The sequence below is a fragment of the Papio anubis genome, chromosome 3, assembly GCF_008728515.1.
Source record: "Papio anubis isolate 15944 chromosome 3, Panubis1.0, whole genome shotgun sequence".
Taxonomy (NCBI): Eukaryota; Metazoa; Chordata; class Mammalia; order Primates; family Cercopithecidae; genus Papio; species Papio anubis.
Window position 1 is genome coordinate 113,013,459 of NC_044978.1, and position 23,081 is coordinate 113,036,539.

The 23,081-nt window shown below is 35.6% G+C and overlaps 1 protein-coding gene across 2 annotated transcripts in view; it reads right to left on the reverse strand.

Annotated features, from left to right (window-relative positions):
* Window positions 1–23,081, reverse strand: part of UGT2B39 (UDP-glucuronosyltransferase 2B39) — a 389,237-nt gene that overhangs the window by 66,981 nt on the left and 299,175 nt on the right. Inside the window, 1 exon segment of one of the 2 annotated variants that reach the window (NM_001172138.2) lies at window positions 367–1,102. The exons of the other annotated variant lie outside the window; for it this stretch is intronic. Within the exon segment in view, the coding sequence (NP_001165609.1) occupies window positions 367–1,087 (721 nt within the window). The 5' untranslated portion in view covers window positions 1,088–1,102. 2 annotated transcript variants of the gene reach the window in all.

The following is a 23,081-nucleotide window of genomic DNA, read 5'->3' on the forward strand; positions in this document are numbered from 1 at the left end:
TAGAAAAATGTGTAACTACTCATTTTAAATCTATGCATTCAGTAAGATGTTATTTGATGGGTTTTACTGTATTTAAGATGTAAAACAATGTATAGTAAAACAGATGTGTAATTGCTTAAAGTCTTAGATGCACTAATACATAGGTTTATGATTTCCTTTGGTGTTCTGTGTCAGTGATGGCCCCAGGGTTTTAACTGAGCCTATAATTTGAGCTTTTATATAATACTTGTGAGATTGATAGATCATCCTGTATTTTCGTTTTATAAATTCACTTACCAAAACCCCACTACCCTGACTTTATGGCTTTATATAAGCTCTGTTTCAAAGATACAAATAAGTTACAGATTGAAAAAAAAAAATACTTACCTAGAACTTCACTATAAAACTGATCCCACTTCTTCATGTCATACAATTGGAAACAAAAGTCAAAATAAAGCATATGGATCATATTTTTTACCCTCTCCATGAAAGTCATTTGATCACTTAATTCTGACATAACAACAGGTACGTAGGAGGGAGGGAAAAGAAATCCTCCACAATGTTTTTCAAAAACGTAGCCAGGAGTGAAGCGGAGACTGTACACAAGGGGTATGTTAAATAGCTCAGCCAGCAGCTCACTACAGGGAAAAATAGCATCTGCAAAAACGACGTCAAATCTTGACTCTTGTAGTTTCTTCATTAATTTCTTATTTGAAACTACATCTTTACAGAAGTCTCTATATATGTCACCAAACTTCCACATGATTTCTTGTATTTGTGAAAAATATAACCAAAATGTATCTTTTGGAAGTTCTATCCACCTCTTAATCTCTTGCGTGACTATATTCTCAAACTCAGGTTTAGGTAAAGATGTAGGAAAAACTTCAATTTTAAGAGCGGATGAGTTGTCGGGATCAAAAAGAATGGACGCTGAAGATGCCAGTGCAGTCACCTCATGACCTCTCTGGAGAAGCTCTTCCAAGATTGTCTTCATATTCATCCAATGGCTATATTCTGCTGCCCACACCAGCACCTTTCCACAACTCCCAGAGCTAAAGTAAAAGCTCAGTTGTATTAGCAGAATTACTGAAGTCCATTTCACAGACATCCTGGTGCAATGCAATGCTTGTTTTCCACTTGCTGTTCCTTTCTGTCATTTCTCATGGTTATATCCAAAGATAAATTAACCAAGAAGTTAAAATGTAACCCTTATACTTCAAAGTACAAACAATATCATTAAATCAACATTCCGAGCATGTGGATGGCAAGGAGACAAATGAAGGTAAATGAACTGTTTACACAGATGTGATTAATTTCCCTTTTATGTTTCTGAGTGCTATCCTTCAGCTAATATCAAGGATCTTGTATGGACATACCATCCGTCTTATGAAATATATTTTAGAAGAGTGTCCAGAATTGTAGCAGTGAAAGGTCATGTTTCTGCAGTCCATTTGACACAAAACTAAAGATAAAATGACTAAACATGGTCCACATATTTTGTATATCTTGTTGACATATAATTTAAATATCATACAATTTATCAATTATTGTGTAAAATTTAATGTTTCACACTAATTCACAGAATTGTGTGTCTACCACAAGAATCAATTTGAGAGCCCTTTTATCTCCCCAAAATAAGCCCTATAGCCTTTACCCTTTTCCTCTCCACCTCTAGTTTCTGCATTTCCCCTGTCCTGGGTAATTTCTAATTGCATTTCTATCTCTATAGATTTGCCTATTCTGGACGATTTTTAATACATGGAATCATACAATATGTGGTATTTCATGAGTGGCTTCTTTTATGTAACATAACATTTTAAATGTTAATTTATGATATAGCATATACATGTTGATTCTTACAATCATCATGTAAGATATTGAGCGTGTGAAGATAACACTATCTTTATAAACTTTGTTAAGGTAATCAAAGATAAACAGAGAAAAATAGAAAAGTAAATCAACCTTGTAGTACATTCAGCATTAATCATTAGGTTTGCTTGTTCTCTGACTCACTTCCTCATAGTTATTTGGCTATTGCCCTATAATTATGCAGATCCTATTACAAGATTATAATTCCTCTTGTCTCTTCTGTAGATAATAGCTTAAACATTATGAAATGATAAACTTTCCTTCTGAGGTATTCCTTCAGGTCCAGCATACTGACACAACTACTGACTCAGCAGGTCTGAAGGACCTCACTGATGCCAGCTGATCTGAGGGACTTCACTGATGCCAGTTGATCTAGAGGACCCCACAAGGAACTGACTCAGCAAATAATGTTTCTTGTTCTGATATTTTTGTCCCTATTATCCTGAGCAATCAATTACCCAGACTAATCAATTATCCAAATTTTCCAGTCCATCACCATCCATGATCTCCTTAAAATCTCCAGTCCAGAACTCCTTGAGGAGTTGGATTTGAGGTTCTCTTCTCATCTCCTTGCTCAGTGCCCTGCAATTATTAAACTCCTTCTTTGCTGCCAAACCTGACGTCTCAGTGTAATTGGACTATTATTGGACAGTAAGCATATGAATCTGTTGGTCCTATTACAAAACTTCAATGGAATAAGTAACTGCAAATACAATGAAACTAGAAAGATAACTATAATTAGAAGCGGGACTTAATGATGTAACAGAATTAATGAAATCTCATGATAAAACAAATAAGTGAGGAGTTACTTCTTAGGGAAGAGCAAATAAACTTGTTTCTTGAGATGGAAACTACTCCTGGTGAAGATGTTATGAACATTGTTGAATGACAATAGGAGTTTTAGAATATTACTTAAACTTACTTTATAGAGCAGCATTAGAGTTTGAGAGGATTGATTTCAATTTTGAAAGAAGATCCTCTGTGGGCAAAATGCTATCTGACAACATTGAATGCTGAAAAAAATCTTTTGTGAAAGGGTAGGTTAATGTATGTGGCAAATACCATTGTTGTCTAATTTTTAGGATATTGCCACAGCCATGCCAACTGCTAGCAGCTACCACCATAATAAGTTATCAACCATCAACATTGATGCAAGACTCTCTGTCAACAAAAGTTGCACTCACTGAAGAGTCAGATGATCATTAGCACTCTTTAGCAATTAAGTGTCTTTTAATTAAAGCATGCACTTTGCAGACTTAATATTATCGCAGACTGAATATACTACAGCATTGTCTAAGCATAACTTTTTATATGCCTTAGAAATCAAAGCAAATTGTGTAACTCACTTCATTGCAACATTTGCTTTATTGTAGTATTCGAGAACCAAATCTGAAACATCTCAGAAGTATGCCTTGTATTAGTGAAAACACTTAATATGAGATAAACTCTAAAATATGTATTTCAGATGAAGGGGCTCTGTTTACTCACCTCTTCTGTTTCTCTTTATGAGAATCATACATATTACCTACTCTCAGTCAGTCATCTTGGCCACATACGTTAACCTACCCTTTCACAAAAGATTTTTTTTAAGTTTCTAATTCACAGAAAACACAAACATACACACACTTTCTGTCATTCCACACAAAACCCAAAGTTACCAGGTGGTTTTGGAAAATAAATATTTTACATCACTTTACCTGTGTGGACCCTCACTAATTAGCTGATAATACAAAGAATAGCTATAATATAAGACTCTTTTGATGTGACTCACATGAATAATACAGGATGTTTAGAGTTCCAGACAAAAAACACAAGTACTTCTTTATGAGATAATTAGAAAAACTTAACGAGGCAGGTAACATATGATATAAAATGAAAGCTTTGATTGCACCTAGGCAGTGTGTGGCCAAGAAGGGATTTTCCAATAAAGAACAGAAAGAGTAAAGGTCATGGACATATGAGGAGCATCCCAATGTGTATGGATTCAGAGAAAGTTGAGGGCAGGAGATTACAAAAGACAGTTAATTTGGAACGAAGACGTTAGGCAGTCTTACTTGTCACACTATGGATTTGGATTTTAATACACCACCAAAATTTACTTATACAACTTTTAAAGAATGACAGTTATGAATCAAGATTTCCCTTTAGCAAGCAACTGTGTCAACTAATATTGTCATGTAAAGTCAAGACCTTAAAATTAGAAAGGATTATCAAAAATGTGCATTTGTAACCAAAACAGGAGATCATAATAGCCTGATGTGGTTTGGCTGTGTCCCCACCAACATCTCATCTTGAAGTGTAACTACCACAATTCCCACATGTTGTAAGGAGGACTTGATGGAGGTAATCGAATCGTGGGGATGAGTCTTTTCCATGCTACTTTCTTCATAGAAAATGTTTGCTTTAGATTTTGCTATTTGTTTTTGGATAGTTAGTTTTCTTTACTTTCTGCTTTACTTCACGCCTCCTACGCTCCTTGATTTTATATATTAATTTATTTTTAATTAAAAAAGAAAAAGACAGAAGTTACTTAGAATTTATGTTCAATGTTGAATTTTGTTCATCTTTATGCCTTTTGTCACATACTTTTTTTTAATGGGAAACCTATAAGAAAATATTGCATTTGAAAACATAGGAATACATAGATGCTCCAATTTCATAAGCAAAACAAATTTCACAATCCTAATTAGCATACTTGCTTTTATTGAGTTTTATGAAATTTAATTAACCATTAAATTTCTAAAAACTCATTGGATAGTGTATAAATAGTGCTACCTAAAGAATGGAAATCTAGAATTGCAATAAAAAGAAAGTTAAAATTAACTGATTGCCAGACTGTAACATCAAAATTGTAATTTCCTTTTAATTATAGAAAAGTTTAATTCATAAGAAAGACTACATTAATCGAAGCTTCTACTTTCATGCCCAAGTACATTGGGCGGAATTCTTATACAATAAGATATGTTGAAGAGATTCTTGGGCATAATTCTTCTTTATCTTTGTTATATCAGCCCTCCCTTTATATGTTCCTTGGAGTTAGCACACTTCAGCGTTGTTTTTGTTTGTTTGTTTTTTGATTTTTTTTTTTTTGAGTAGTCAGCACAGACCTTAAAATTTAAAATCTTGGGCGGGCACAGTGGCTCACGCCTGTAATCTTAGCACTTTGGGAGGTGGAGGCAGATGGATCATGAGGTCAGAGGATTGAGACCTTCCTGGCTAACATGGTGAAATCTCCTCTCTACCAAAAATACAAAAAATTAGCCGGGCGTGGTGGCGGGCGCCAATAGTCCCAGCTACTAGGCTACTAAAAATACAAAAAATTAGCTCTGCATGGTAGCAGGTGCCTGTAATCCCAGTTACTCCGGAGGCTGAGGCAGGAGAATGCCCTGAACTAGAGAGGGCGGAGTTTGCAGTGAGCAAAGATCAGGCCACTGCAGTCCAGACTAGCCTACAGAGCGAGACTCCATCTTAAAAAAAAAAAAAAAAAAAAAAAAAAAGATTTAAAATAACAAAATGTGAGATAGGAACTTAATACCTTAGTTTCATTTTGTCACAAACAAATGACAAGAAAGAGAAGTATTTCCAAAGTTACTTCAAGATTCATAGTCAAATGATTAGTTGAGCCCACATACACTACTATAATGTTTTAAAATTTTTTATGTAGAAGTAGTGCCTGTTAATGCAAAGCAGAAAATGAGATTCAAATTCTAAATGGAAAGTCACACTTTCTTCACTGTGTAAATGGCTGCTTATAAGGATTGGAGGTTGTACTAACCTTCTGTGGAATCTGGGCCAAGTCTGAAGCAACGAGATCAGCCTTCCCTTCTGTAAGGTTTTGCACAACTGGTCCCAGAGAAAACACCAGAGTGCCATCTTTGCCAGAGATATGGACAAATTCTTTCATTTCCTACAAAGAAAATAATTTCTGCATCATAAAGATACAATGTCATGTAGAATAATATAGGGGGTAAAAATCTGAAGAAGTTTCCATATGTATAGTTATATTGTCCCTGTATTCTGCCATATACTTCCAGTCTCTGCCAGAAAGTTTGTGTTAGAAACACATGGCTTCAATACGTAGTAATTATTTACCAGAAACAGTACCCAACAAAATAATTATACAGAACACTTAAGTAATAAATATATAGCTCTTTTAATATTTGGTAGATATCTAATTTTTAAATCATAATGGTTTGAAAACTCATAAAAATATTCCTTAAGGATTGATGTCAGAAAAATGATGAAATAATGCCCCCAAAATTAATTCCCACACAAAAATACAGCTAGTAACTATGCAAATACAAAAAGCCACACTGAATTCACCAGAGCTAAAAAGAGAAGAAGAAAATCCCAACACTCATAGACATGGGAAAACTCATTATCTGTAGGAAGAAGAATTCTTTTGGATTATGACACCCCTTCCACATACCAAGAAGACACACCACTGTGAGAGAACTTTACCTGAAGTTACCAAGATCAGAGGAGGAAATTTAAGGGGAATGTTCAGTTTCTTCATGGATCTGTGATTCTTTTTGGGAAGCCCATTTTTGTACTACCCCAGGAGAAGCATTAGGAGTGGCTAGAGGGTTGAATGACCTGAGGTGAATTGGAAACAAGAGTGGGAGTACTAACCACAATGACAGGTACACAGATCTCAGCAACTGCTTTGTGTTCCTGTTACCAGGAATGCCACGCTGCAGAGTTTGACCAGTATCATAACACTGCAGGGGCCAAAATCCAAAGGAAGGTCTGAATCTTTGGCATATATTTTCTTACAATTCTCAGGCCCTCATACGGAACTTTTCTATGACCTACAAACAAGTATAACGTTTGAGATTAAGTTTCAGTTATTGCTTAAGTCTCTCCAAGACATAGAAATCATTGCAAGTCTGGTTTTAAGTTACAGTGCAGAATTAAAGTTCAGATGCTCCGTAAAATTTTTGATAAGAAATTCAGTGAACACCTATTTTAAAAATTCAGAAATCACAGCACATATGAATAGAAAGTTGAAAAAAACACACTTTAGAGAATAATCCAGGAAAAAGATGATAAATTTTGTAAAGAAGTGGAAATGTTTTAAAAATAAAAAGAAATCCAATTAATAAGAAATAAGTGAAGTGAATTGAAAAATTCATTAGAAAACTCCAACAGCAGACTTCATCAAACAGAGTAAGGAATCAGCAATCCTAAAGGTAAAACATACGTAATTACACAGTCAGAAGAGCAAAAAAAGAGAAATAATTAAAATTAGTGAAGTAAGCCTATGGAAAGAATCAAACATTATTAAGCAAACTACCTCTGTGTAATAGGAGTTCTTGAAGGAGATAAGAAATAAAAAGTTCTAGAAAGCATACTTAAGAAAATAATGATGGAACATTTTGTAAATCTAGAGAAAGATGACAGTAGCCAGGTACCCTAATCAAATTTAATCCAAAGAGTATTTCCCAAAGGCACATCTTATTTAAATGGTTAAAAGACAAATACAAAGAAAGAATAGTGATAGCAATATGAGAAAAAGTTTGTACCATATGAAACAATGTCCCAATTCAAGTTTCATCAAATTTCTCAAAATAAATAAATAAATAAATCAACTTGTGAACAAAAAGACAATAAGATATACATTTAAGGTGCTGAAAAAAATCTGCCATGCAAAAATGCTGTGCCTACCAAAGCAATTCTTAAAACCTGAGTTTCCCAGACAAATAAAAGCTAAGTCACCCATAAACACCAGACCAATGTTATAAGAAACAATAAGAAGGGAAATTTTTTTATTGGAAAGAAAAGGACACTCACATGTAATAATTACACATCTGAAGGCATAAAAAGCACTAGTAAAAGCAACTGTAAAGACAAATACAGAATACTCTAATAGTATAATTGTGGTATATAAGCCATTTATATCTTTATCATGAATGCAAAAGAGAAAGATATTAAAGAAAATAGTAACTACAATTGGTTAAGAGATGGAAATTTGAAAAGATATAAATTTAGACATCAAAAAGTCATTATGTGGAAGACAAAATTATGTCAAAATACAGTTTTGTTTATTTTTCTTTGTGCTGAAAGTAGTCATCAGTTTAAAATATCTGACAATAAAATATTCTTGTAAATCTTTCATTAACTAGGAAGCCAAACTTAGACACAATAAACAAAAGTGGCATGAAATCAAAACATACTACTCAAGAAAATTACTTAACCATAAAGGAATACACAAAGAGAGATAGAGAGACAGAGAGAGAGAGAGAGAGAGAGAGAGAGAGAGAGAGACATAAAGAGAGACAGAGAGAAAGAGACAGAGAAAGAGAGACAGATAGAGAGAAAGGAGACACAGAAAGTAACCTAGAAAACAATTAACAAAATGGAGGTAGCAAATCTTTATCAGTTAATAATATTACAGAATGAAATTGATTGAATGATCCAGGTAAAAGACGTAGAGTGACTGAATGGATAAATATTTTAAACTCAACTTTATTGTCCCCACAGCAAACTCACTTCCCCTATGAAGGCATACACGAGACTAAAAGGAAATAAATAGAAAATTTTCTTTCTTGTCATGGTAAACAATAAAAAAATTACAGTGTAGCTATACTTAGTTAAAATATATTTTAAGTCAAGATTGATAAGAAATTGACCATTATATAATAATCAAGAGCACAATAGAGCAACAGAATAAAATTGTAAATATATATGGTCACAACACTGGAACATCCAAACATATAAAGCAAAATTTACAGAGCTAAGGAGAGAGATTTACTGTGATATAATAGTAGAAGACTTCAGCACTTTACTTACAATATTAAAAATATAATCAGACAGAAAATCAAAGAAGAAACCTCAGAGTTAAACTGCACTCTAGGTAAGATAAATCTAACATGCACATTTACATAACATTCCATCCAGCAGTTGCAGAATATGTAATCTTCTCAACAGCACATGAAACATCTTCTAGAATAGACTATATTTTAGGTCAAAATAGGTCTTAAAGTGTTTTTAAATCAAAATTAGGTCAATTTTTTCCACAACAGAATAAAACTAGAAATCAGTAAAAGAAAGCATTTGGGAACATGTACAACTATATGGAAATTAACTGTGCTCATAAACAACCATTGGGTATATATATAAATTATTTTAAAATATATGAGAAAAATAAAAATGGAAAGACAATATAACAAAACTTGGAAGATATAGAAAAAATACGTTCTAAAACAACAAATATATACCAATAAATGTCTTCATTAAAAATGCACAAATATCTTAAATAAACAACCTATACCACCTCAAGAAATGTGAAAACAGAAACTAAACTAAAAAATAGTAGATAAGGAATATAACAAAGATTATAGTAGAAATAGATAAAACAGATTTTTAAAATACTTAAAAATCAACAAGACGAAAGTTGGTTTATTGAATATATAAAATTGAAAAATCTTCAGCTAGATTAAGTACAAAAAGTGATGACACAAATAAATAAAATGAGAGATGAAAAAGATACATAACAACCGATACACAGAAATATAAAGGATTATAAGATACTATTATAAACAAGTTCAAGCCAACAAATAAAAAAATCTAAAGGACACAGAAAATTTTTTGGACACATACAACCAACCAGCATTGAATTAAAAAGAAATAGAAACATCAACAGGGAAATAATGAGTATCAAGACTGAAGCAGTAATAAGAACTCACATCAAAAAGCAAAAACTGAAAACCATGAACTGATGGCTTCAGTACTAACTCAAGATGGATTAAAGACTTAAACGTAAAACCTAAAACCATGAAAACCCTAGGAGAAAACCTAGGCAATGCCATTCAGGACACAGGCATGGGCAAATACTTCATGACTAAAGCACCAAAAGCAACTGGAAAAAAAGCTAGAATTGACAAATGGGATCTAATTAAACTGAAGAGCTTCTGCACAGCAAAATAAACTATCATCAGAGTGAACAAGAAACCTACAGACAGGGAGAACATTTTTGCAATCTATCCATGTGACAAAGGGCTAATACCCAGAATCTACAAAGAACTTAAACAACTTTACAAGGCAAAAACAAACAACCCCATCAAAAACTGGGTAAAGGATATGAACAGACACTTCTCAAAAGAAGACATGTATGCAGCCAACAAACATGAAAAAAAGCTCGTCATCATTATCATCAGAGAAATGCAAATCAAAACCACAATAAGATACATCTCACAGAAGTTAGAATTGCAATCATTAAAAAGTCAGAAAACAACTGGTGCTGGAGAGGATGTGGAGTAATAGAAATGCTTTTACACTGTTGGTGGGAGTGTGAATTAGTTCAACCATTGTGGAAAACAGTGTGGCGATCCCTCAAGGATCTAGAACTAGAAATACCATTTGATCCAGCAATCCCATTACTGGGCATCTACCCAAAGGATTATATATCATACTACTATAAATACACATGCACAAATATGTTTATTGCCCCACTATTCACAATAACAAGGACTTAGAACCAACACAAATGCCCCTCAATGATAGACTGGATAAAGAAAATGTGGCAATATACACCATGGAATACTATGCAGCTATAAGAAAGAATGAGTTTGTGTCATTTGTGGGAACATAGACCAAGCTGGAAAACATCATTCTCAGCAAACTAACACAGGAACAGAAAACCAAACATTTCATGTTCTCACTGCTAAGTGCAAGTTGAACAATGAGAACACATGGACACATGGAGGGGTATATAACACACTGGGGCCTGTCGCGGTGTGTGGCAAGCAGAGGGAGAGCATGAAGACAAATACCTAATTCATGTGGGGCTTAAAATCTAGGTGACTGGTTGATAAGTGCAGCAAACCACCATGGGACATGTGTATCTATGTATCAAACCTGCATGATCTGCACATGTATCCCAGAACTTAAAGTATAATTAAAAAATTAATCCATTTTTTCTCAAATGTTTTTTCCAAAACACTAAAGTAAATGTTTCAAAAATAATTTTTCAAGAGTGTGATTACCTTGGTACTAAAACCAGAAGGAAGGAGCCAGAGAGAGAGAGAGAAAGGATTGGGGGTGGGGGGGATTTATAGACCAATAATCCTAATGAACACAGATGCAAAAATGCTCAACAACCGCTAGCCAACCAAATCCAATAGCACATCAAAGAGATTATACACAACAGTGAAGTGGGATTTATCCCAGGGATGCAGAGAAGGTAAAGCATATGCAAATCAATAAATGTATTACATCAAGAGAATTAAAAAAAAGACATACAATTTTGTCAGTCAATGCACAAAAAGCATTTGATAAAATTTACATTTCTTCATGAGGAAAACATTAAACTTTCAACAAATAAAGCATACTAAAAAACACTTCAAACTTATTCAGGCCATATATGACAAATGTACAGGTAACATCACACTATAAAAGGAAAGTTGGAAAGTTTTGTCTCTAAGATCTGGAAAAAGACAAATATGTCCATGTTGACCACTCTTATTCAATATAACGTTAGAATTTCTAGCCATAGCAATTAGGCAAGAGAAAGAAATAAAGGAAATTCATTGGAAAAGAGAAAATCAAATTATCCCTCTTTGCATATGACATGAAGCTCTTAAAATTGATCAACAAATCCCGTAAAAGCAGATGATACTAAATCATCATCCAAAAAATCAGTTGTGTTTCTGGATTTCAATATCTAAATGAAAAAAAAAAAAAAAGAATGAAAAAAAGAAAACACATTTACAAAGCTACAAAAATGAAATATGTAGGAATAGATTTAGCCATGTAAATATAAGACCTTTACAATAAAAATGATGAAACATTATTGAAGGAAATTGAAGAAAACATATCTGTAGTTACAGTCTTGAACTTCTCAAGTCATCCATGAGGATTGGAATCCAGTTCTTCCAAACTCCTGTCAATGTTGATATGCTGTCCTGCTACTATGAATCACAAATGTTTTAGTTTCCAATATGGTAAATTATTTACAGAAGGTTTACAATTTACTCTGCTTATATTAATCACAGAAATCACAATCTAAGACAACAATAGCATTACAAAATGTATTTCTTAAATGATAAAACTTGAAAGTAACTTTACACCTTTATTAGTAGGCCGCAGAATAGATGTAATGTTGGTGGGCGTGAAAACAACATAAATCTCTTTTCACATTTTCATCAGAACTTTTGGGTGTCCGTGTGTATTGTCATTAAACAGGAATATTTTGAAATAAATTTTACTTTCTAAAGAGTAGATCTCAACAGTCAGCTTAAAATATTCAGTGAGTAATGCTTTAAACAGATGTGCTGTCATCTAGGCATTGTTTGTCTGTTTATAGAACACGGGCAACGCAGATTCTCAGATTCTCAATGCATAATTCTCAAAGACTCTAGTACTTTCAAAATAATAAATGAACCTTTCCTTCAACTTAAATTCACTAGCTGAATTAGCCACTAACAAAAGAGTCATCCTGTCTTTTAATGCTTTAAAGTCAGGCATTGACTTCCCATCTTTAGCTATTAAAGTCTCAGATGACATATTTTTTCAATAAAGGACTGTTTTGTCAACATTCAAATTCTGTTGTTTAGCGTAATCATCATCATCAATGATCTTAGCTAGGTTGTCTAAATAATTTTCTGCAGCTTCTACATTGGCACTTGCTACTTTACTTTGAACTTCTTTGTTATAGAGATATATATATATATATTTTTTCCCTGAGCCTCATGGACCAATCTCTGCTAGCTTTCCAAATTTTTCTCTGTGACTCCCTCACCTATTTCAGCCTTCATAGATTAAAAAGAGGTAGGGTCTTGCAGTGGATTAGGGTTAGAGTTAAGTTGTGATTGTGGCTGGTTTGATATATCCAGATTAAAACATCTTCACATCAATGATAATGGGGTTTTACTTTTTACCATTTGGGCATTCACTGGAGTAACACTTCTAATATCCTTTATGAACTTTGTTTTATCTTTTTTTTTTTTTATTCACAACTTGGCCATTTGATGAAAGAGGCCTAGCTTTAAGTCTTTCTAAGCTTTTAGCATGCATTCCTCATGTTTCTTAATTATTTCTAGCTTTTGATTTAAAGTGAAAGATGTGGTACTCTCCTTTCTACTTAGGAACCTTTGTAAGTTTATTAACTAGCTTAATTTCAAAGTTGTTGTGTCTCAGGAAATAGGCCTGAGGGGTGGGAGAAAGACTAGGAAACAACTGATATGTGGGGCACTCAGTTGACATCCATTTATTAAGTTGGACATCCTTTATGGGCATAGTTTGTGATGCCCCAAACCAACTACAGTAGTAATATGAAAAGTCACCAATCACAGATCACCATGGCAGATATAATAATAGCGAAAAAGCTTGAACTTTTGTGAAAAATTAACAAAACGGGTCACAGAGATATAAATTAGTTACTTGCAGTTTGAAAAATGATGTCAATAAACTTGCATGATGTGCAATTGCTGCAAACATTCAATTTGTAAAAAAAAAAAAAACAAAAAAAAAACAAAACAAAGAAACTAAATATATGCAAACCATAATAAAACAAAATGCAATAAAGTAAGGTATGCTTGTACTCTGAAGGATATTATGATGTGTAATATAAATGGTGCAACATGATCAGAAACCCAGAGAAAACCATTAGACATCTGTGGAGCAATCAGAAAAAGATGGTGTGATAGATCATATATATGGTGAGATGAAACCTTTGGTAGACTCTAGACAGAGAGTGGCTAAAGGAAACAAATCACAGGATGAGAGAAAGTCCTGATATTTGCAAACTATTCCCACAAGTGTGAATTTTAGAGTAAATCGTATACCAGAAATTATTAAAAAAAAAAAAAAATTGGTTGAAATTGGAGGCCTTGTGTAGCTTTATGTGATGTATATGGGTTTCTATTTTAATTTACAGGCAAAATAATTTAATCTAGTATTAAGGAAAACCAGCCAAAACATCATTGTTGTTTTGTTTTGTTTTGTTTGTTTAGCAAGCCAGTCTGGCAGCTAAACAAGGATTGGCAAGTAAACAGAAGAGCATAAATGTAGGGAAAATAATTAAACGTATATATTAGGAAACCAAGTATAAGACTATAGGACTGTGGCTTGCAGGATAGAAAATGTGAGGAATTTAATTTGAATTTGTGGTTACCGACCGACTACATCTGAGGCTGAAAATATTGTATCCACAAAGACACAGATATGGTTTCTACCTGAATGGTCAAAACATTGACAATGTCTTTAGGTAAAATATACACAAAAAATGAATGCTATGTTTGGGAAAAATAGGATCTTTGTGCAACTGGTTTTTCTTCAGTGATTAATTTAGTAATAATGCTTCTTTATGTTAATAATTGTAATTTCCAAGGAGACTCATTGTTGGGTATAGTGATAGAGTTTCATAATATGAATAAGATAATAATTTATCTACTCAGCTATCTATGCTTCTGTTTATTTTTTTCACGTTACACATTAAATGCACAATTTACAGCACTTACGTAATCCACTCATGAATGCTGTATAGGGAATAAAAAAGAATGTGATATAGTTCCTGTGATCAAGTAGCTCATATGTTTATATTTAAATAAAAAAATGCTATTATAATTTGAATGGCATTTATTTCTATATTAAAGAAAAGTCTACAATCAGAGGGTTAAGGTGGCCAAATAGGAACAGCTCCAGCCTCCAGCTCCCAGTGTGAGCAACACAGAAGTTGGGTGATTCCTGCATTTTCAACTGAGATACTGGGTTCATTTCACTGGGTCATGTTGGACAGTCACTGCTGGTCAGTGGGTGCAGCCCAACCAGCGAGAGCTGAAGCAGGGTGAGGCATCGCTTCACCTGGGAAGTGCAAGGGAGAAGGGAATTCCTTTTCCTAGCCAAGGGAAACTGAGACATGCAACACCTGGAAAATCGGGTAACTCTCACCCTAATAGTGTGCTTTACCAAGGGTCTTAGCAAACAACACACCAGGAGATTATATCCCAAACCTGACCCAGAGGGTCCCATGTCCAAGGAGCCTCCCTCATTGCTAACACAGTAGTCTGAGATCTAACTGAAAGGTGGCAGCGAGGCTGGGGGAGGGGCACCCACCATTGCTGAGGTTTAAGTAAGTAAACAAAGCCACTGGGAAGCTCGAACTGGGTGGAACCCACAGCAGCTCAAGGAGGCTTGCCTGCCTCTGTAGACACCACCTCTGGGGACAGGACATAGTTAAACAAAAAGCAGCAGAAACCTCTGCAGATGTAAATGTCCCTGTCTGACAGCTTTGAAGAGAGCAGTGGTTCTCCCAGCACAGAGGGTGAGATCTGAGAATGGACAGATTGCCTACTCAAGTGGGTCCCTGACCCCCGAGTAGCCTAACTGGGAGACATCCCCCACTAGGTGCCGGCTGACACCTCACACCTCACATGGCTGGGTACACCTCTGAGACGAAGCTTCCAGAGCAAGAATAAGATAGCAAACCTTGCTGTTCAGCAATATTCTCTCTTCTGCAGCCTCTGTTGTTGATACCCAAGCAAACAGGGTCTGGAGTGACCTCAAGCAAACTCCAACAGACATGCAGCTGAGGGTCCTGACTGTTAGAAACAAAACTAACAAACAGAAAGGATACTCACACCAAAACCACATCAGGACATCACCATTAAAGACCAAAGGCAGATAAAACCACAAAGATGGGGAAAAAACAGGGCAGAAAAGCTGGAAATGCAAAAAATCAGAGTGCATCTCCCCTTCCAAGGGAATGCAGCTCATCATCAGCAATAGAACAAAGCTGGTTGGAGAATGACTTGGATGAGTTGAGAGAAGAAGGATTCAGTCAATGAAACTTCTCAGAGCTAAAGGATAAACTAGGTATCCAATGCAAATAACTAAAAACCTTGAATAAATAATGGATAACTAGAACAATCAAGGCAGAGAAGTCCTTAAATAAACTGAGAGAGGTGAAAAGCATGACACGAGAATTCCATGACAAATACTCAAGTTTCAGTAACTGACTCGATCAAATGGAAAAAAGAGTATCAGTGATTGAAGATCAAATGAATGAAATGAAGCAAGAAGACAAGTTCAAAGAAAAAAAAAAAAAGAGTAAAAATAAATGAAGAAAGCCTCCAAGAAATATGGGATTATGTGAAAAGACCAAATCTACGTCTGACTGCTGTGCCTGAAAGTGACAGAGAGAATGGAACAAAGTTGGAAAACACTCTTCAGGATATCATCCAGGAGAACTTCCCCAACCTAGTTATACAGGCCAACATCCAAATTCAGGAAATACAGAGAACACCACAAAGATACTCCTGAAGAAGAGCAACTCCAAGACATATAATTGTCAGATTCATCAAAGTTGAAATGAAGGAAAAAATGTTAAGGGTAACCAGAGAGATTTTGTCACCACCAGCCCTGACCTACAAGAGATACTCAAGGAAACACTAAACATGCAAAGGAACAATCAATACCAGCCAATGCAAAAACATGCCAAAATGTAAAAACCATTGATGCTAGGAAGAAACTGCATCAACTAACAAGCAAAATAACCAGCTAATTTCACAATGACAGGATCAAGTTCACATATATCAATATTAACCTTAAATGTAAATGGACTAAATGGTCCAATTAAAAGACACAGACAGGCAAATTGGATAAAGAGTCAAGACCCATCAGTTGGCTGTATTCAGGAGACCCATCTCACATGCAGAGACACACATAGGCTCAAAATAAAGGGATGGAGGAAAATCTACCAAGCAAACAGAAAACAAAGAAAGGCAGGGGTTGCAATCTGAGTCTCTGATAAAACAGACTTTAAACCAACGAAGATGAAAAGAGACAAAGAAGGCCATTACCTAATGGTAAAGGGATCAATTCAACAGGAAGAGCTAACTATCCTAAATATATATGCACCCAATACAGGAGCACCCAGATTCATAAAGCAAGTTCTTAGAGACTTACAAAGAGACTTAGACTCCCATACAACAATAATGGGAGACTTTAACACCCCCCTGTCAACATTAGACAGATCAACGAGACAGAAAGTTAACAAGAATATCCAGGAATTGAACTCATCTCTGCAGCAAGCAGACCTAATAGACATCTACAGAACTCTCCACCCCAAATCAACAGAATATACATTCTTCTTAGCACCACATCGCACTGATTCCAAAACTGACCACATAGTTGGAAGTAAAGCACTCCTCAGCAAATGTGAAAGAACAGAAATTATAACAAACTGTCTCTCAGATCACAGTGCAATCAAACTAGAACTCAGGACTGAGAAACTCATTGAAAACCACCCAACTACATGGAAACTGAAAATCTGCTCCTGAATGACGACACGGTACATAATAAAATGAAGGCAGAAATAAAGATGCTCTTTAAAACCAATGAGAACAAAGTTACAACATACCAAAGTCTCTAGGACACATTTAAATCAGTGTGTAGAGGGAAATTTATAGCACTAAATGCCCACAAAAGAAAGCAGGAAAGATCTAAAACTGACAACCTAACATCACAGTTAAAAGAACTAGAGAAGCAAGAGCAAACACATTCAAAAGCTAGCAGAAGGCAAGACATAACTCAGATCAGGGCAGAATTGAAGGAGAAAGAGACACAAAAAACTTCAATAAATCAATGAACCTAGGAGCTGGTTTTTTGAAAAGATCAACAGAATTACTAGACCACTAGCAAGACTAATAAAGAAGATACAAGAGAAGAATAAAATAGACACAATAAAAAAGGATAAAGGGGATATTACCACAGATCGCACAGAAATAAAAACTATCGTCAGAGAATACTATAAACACATCTGTGCAAATAAACTACAAAAACCAGAAGAAATACATATATTCCTGGACACATATGCTCCCCGAAGACTAAACCAGCAATAAGTTGAATCCCTGAATAGACCAATAGCAGGCTCTGAAATTGAGGCAATAACTAATAGTGTACCAACCAAAAAAAGTCCAGGACCAGACAGATTCACAGCCGAATTCTATGAGAGGTACAAGGAGGAGCTGGTACCATTCCTTCTGAAACTATTCCAATCAATAGAAAAAGAGGGAATCCTCCCTAATTCATTTTATGAGGCCAACATCATCCTGATACCAAAGCCTGACAGAGATACAACAAAAAAAGAGAATTTTTGACCAATATCCCTGATAAACATCAAACTAAAATCCTCAATAAAATTCTGGCAAACTGAATCCAGTAGCACAGCAAAAAGCTTATCCACCATGATCAAGAGGGCTTCATGCCTGGGATGCAGTGCTGGTTTAACGTATGTAAATCAATAAACGCAATCCAGCATATAAACAGAACCAAAGACAAAAACAGCATGATCGTCTCAATAGATGCAGAAAAGGCCTTTGACAAAATTCGACAGCCCTTCATGCTAAAAACTCTCAATAAATTTGGTATTGATGGAACGTATCTCAAAATAATAAGAGCTATTTATGACAAACCCACAGCCAATATCATACTGAATGGGCAAAAACTGGAAGTATTCCCTTTGAAAAGTGACACAAGACAGGAATGCCCTCTCTCACCACTCCTATTCAAAATAGTGTTGGAAGTTCTGGCTAGGACAATCAGGCAAGAAAAAGAAATAAAGGGTATTCAGTTAGGAAAAGAAGAAGTCAAATTATCCCTGTTTGTAGATGACATGATTGTACATTTAGAACACCCCATTGTCTCAGCCCAAAATCTCCTTAAGCTTGTAAGCAACTTCAGCAAAGTCTCAGGATACAAAATCAATGTGCAAAAATCACAAGCATTCTTATACACCAGTAACAGACAAACAGAGAGCCAAATCATGAATGAACTTCCCTTCACAATTGCTTCAAAGAGAATAAAATACCTAGGAATCCAACTTACAAGGGATGTAAAGGACCTCTTCAAGGATAAACTACAAATCACTGCTCAGTGAAATCAAAGAGGACACAAACTAATAGAAGAACATACCATGCTCATGGATAGAAAGCATCAATATTGTGAAAATGGTCATGCTGCCCAAGGTAATTTATAGATTCAATGTCATTCCCATTAAGCTACCAATGACTTTCTTCACAGAATCGGAAAAAAACTGCTTTAAAGTTCATATGGAACAAAAAAGACCCCGCATTGCCAAGACAATCCTAAGCCAAAGGAACAAAGCTGGAGGCATCATGCTACCTGACTTCAAACTGTACTACAATGCTACAGCAACCAAAACAGCATAGTACTGGTACCAAAACAGTGATACAGACCAATGGACTGGAACAGAGCCCTCAGAAGTAATACCACACATCTACAGCTATCTGATCTTTGACAAACCTGACAAAAACAAGAAATGGGGAAAATATTCCCTATTTAATAAATGATGCTGGGAAAATTGGCTAGCCATAAGTAGAAAGCTGAAACTGGATCCTTTCCTTACTCCTTATACGAAAATTAATTCAAGATGGATTAGAGACTTAAATGTTAGACCTAATACCGTAAAAACCCTAGAGGAAAACCTAGGTAATATCATTCAGGACATAGGCATGGGCGAGGACTTCCTGTCTAAAATACCAAAAGCAACAGCAACAGAAGCCATAATTCACAAATGGGATCTAATTAAACTAAAGAGCTTCTGCACAGAAAAGAAACTACCACCAGAATGAACAGGCAACCTACAGAATGGGAGAAAACTTTTGCAATCTACTCATTTGACAAAGGGCTAATATCCAGAACCTACAAAGAACTCAATCAAATTTACAAGCAAAAAACAAACAACTCCATCAAAAAGTGGGCAAAGGATAGGAACAAACACTTCCCCAAAGAAGACATTTATACAGCCAGTAGACACATGAAAAAATGCTCATCATCACTCACCATCAGGGAAATGCAAATCAAAACCACAATGAGATACCATTTTACACCAGCTAGAATGGCAATTATTAAAAAGTCAGGAAACATTAGGTGCTGGAGAGGATGTGGAGAAATAGGAACACTTTTACACTGTTGGTGGGACTGTAAAGTAGTTCAACCATTGTGGAAAACAGTGTGGCGATTCCTCAAGGATCTAGAACTAGAAATAGCATTTGACCCAGCCATCCTATTACTTAGTATACACCCAAAGGATTATAAATCATGCTGCTATAAAGACACATGCACACATATGTTTATTGTGGTACTATTCACAATAGCAATGACTTGGAATCAATCCAAATGTCCATCAGAGACAGACTAGATTAAGAAAATGTGGCACATATACCCCACGGAATACTATGCAGCCATAAAAAAGATGAGTTCGGGTCCTTTGTAGTGACACAGATGCTGCTGGAAACCATCATTCTCAGCAAACTATCACAAGAACAGAAAAGCAAAGACCGCATGTTCTCACTCATAGGTGGGAATTGAACTATGAGATCACTTGGACAAAGGAAGGGGAACATCACGCACCAGGGCCTATTGTGGGGAGGGGGTAGAAGGGACGAAAAGCATTAAAAGATATACCTAATGTAAATGACGAATTAATGGGTGCAGCACACAAACATGGCACATGTATACATATGTAACAACCCTGCACGCTGTGCACATGTACCCTATAACTTAAAGCATAATAAAATAAATAAATAAATAAATAAAGGGCTCCATTAGAGATAGTCCATATTGCGGATTGTGTAGAGAAGTATGTTTAGTACAGAAAGCTAAATGTATTTGATTTTTTTCAGATGAAGCTGTGCTTCAACTGAGACTTTTCAATAGGTGCTTAGAAAGTCAAAGAATGTATTTAAAACCCCAATCAACTTCAATATCTTCATTTTGCTTAGAAGAGAACTACATGCAAATTTAGAAGTATAGTCATTGAGATTTTTTTTTTTTTTTTTTTTTTTTGAGATGGAGTTTTGCTCTCTTCAGCCCAGGCCCAAGTGCAGTGGTGTGATCTCAGCTCACTGCAACCTTTACCTCCTTGGTTCAAGCAATTCTGTGCCTCAGTCTCCTGAGTAGCTGGGATTACAGGCATGTGCTATCACCCCTGGGTAATTTTTGTATTTTTAGGAGGGATGGGATTTTACCACGTTGTCCAGCCTGGTCCCAAACTCCTCACCTTGGGTGATACAACCGTCTCATCATCCCAAAGTGCTGGGATTACAGGTGTGAACCACTACACCTGCCTGACAGAATTTTTGAGAAAGGGAGAAAGGATCATATATTTCATATTTCCCAACTTTTTTTTTTTTTTACTGTTAATATTGTTGTGCTTTGATACAACAAATGTCTCAGAGACTCAGGGTCATTTATTTAGCAGAACCTATTGGAGAGGAAGGATTAGAGTCAACAGTTGGACAATGCTATATACACAACTCAGACATGCTAGGATTTCCAAGCTATATATAAAACTCAGGCATGCTAGGATTTCCAAGCTATATATAAAACTCAGGCATGCTAGGATTACAGCATGGCTGTATCACTTCTGTAAAAAACACAAATTGGATTAGAAACCTTATTAATAACACCAAAAGCCAAAATCACGTTTTAAGATTATATTCACATTGTTTATGCCAAATAAAGGTAAATTTTGCTTATGTGAGAAACTTGACCTTATCCAGAGAGGCCTAACAAGTATTTATATGATTTAGTGAGTACAATGATTTTAGAATATAATCACCAATTTCTAGAAAATATGGTGGTTAACAAAAATTAAGAATGAATGCAAAGTTAATGGAAGACTGAAGCTAGGTAAAATTCAAGTATAAAGATATACTTCAGAGGATAATAGGTAAATGTAGTACCCAAGAAAGACCAGTCACAATATGGTATGTTGTGAAAAATGAATATGACTATATTTTTAAAGTCTCAGAGATTTAATAGTATTTTTTCTTTTTGAATTAGCTCCTCTATGTGCTTTAATTAATTAAAAATCAACTTGTATTACTATCATCCATGCTAGAGCTTCTGGTCCAGCAGTTTCACTTCTGTTTGAATGCAGCAGAAGGATGCAGCTTCCTGTTTTCCCAGGAAACACCCAGATGGCATGGCACACAACCTCACCCATTCTGCTGCTGTTAGTCAGATTGGCAATGCTTGCTAGAGCTTCCAGCCAAGTGGTCTCCTTTTTGTGTGAACTCAGCTGGAGGGCTCAGCTTCCTATTGTCCCAGGAAACACCTGAATAGCACAGCATGTTCCACCTGAACCTGTCACTGGTGACCAGGCAGGTAATACCCGATAGAGCTTCCAGCCCAGTAATCTTGTTTTGTGTGAGTTCAGGTAAAGTGTGCAACCTCCTGTTACCCCAGGAAACACTCGTATGGCAGGATGCGTGATATTCCACCCACCACTGTCACTTGTCACTAGACGGTGTAGACTCCTATTGCCCTGGTAACATACCGACCGCATGGCAAATAACTTCATTTATCCCCACTTTCCATAGCCAGATGGGCCACATCTGTAAGAGCTTCCAACCCATCTAGCATTCCCACTTTCATCGGAACTTCAGGAAGCACAAAGACAGCAGATGAGAGTTGACAGGCCAAAGATTACAACCCACCTAGCATTCCCACTTTCATCTCAACTTCAAGAAGCACAAAGACAGCAGATTAGGGTTGACAGGCCAAAGCTATGGTTTTGTGTGCCATCTATGGCCCCTTCCTGAGTAGGACACCTGGTCAGAACATTTAACAAAAGATAAACAGTCATGGAGAAAGTAATCAGAAGGGGCTCCACTAAGACCCAGGAGTGGACTACAATCAAAGATAGTCAATTGAATTCATCATATTTCATATTTAAACTCCTAAGAGCATCAAGAAAGGAGAAAGAAAAAGCAAGTTCTGAAATTGAGGCAGTAATTAATAGCCTACCAACCAAAAAAAGTTAAGGACCAGATGGATTCACAGCTGAATTCTACCAGAGGTACAAAAAGGAGATGGTACCATTCCTTCTGAAACGATTCCAAATGTAGAAAATGAAGAAATCCTTGTTAACTCCTTTTATGAGGCTAGCATCATCCCGAGACCAGAACCACAACGAAGAAAAGGAAATTTTGGTGAATATCCCTGACGAAGATCGATGTGAAAATCCTAAATAAAATGCTGGCAACACAAACCCAGCAACACATCACAAAGCTTATCTACCATAAGCAAGTTGGTTTCATACTTGGGATGCAAGGCTGGTTCAACATACCAAAATCAAAAAAAGTAATCCATGACATAAACAGAAACAATGGGAAAAAAAAAAAAAAAAACATGATTATCTCAATAGATGCAGAATAGGCCATTGATAAAATTCAACACCACCTCATGCTAACAACTCTCAATAA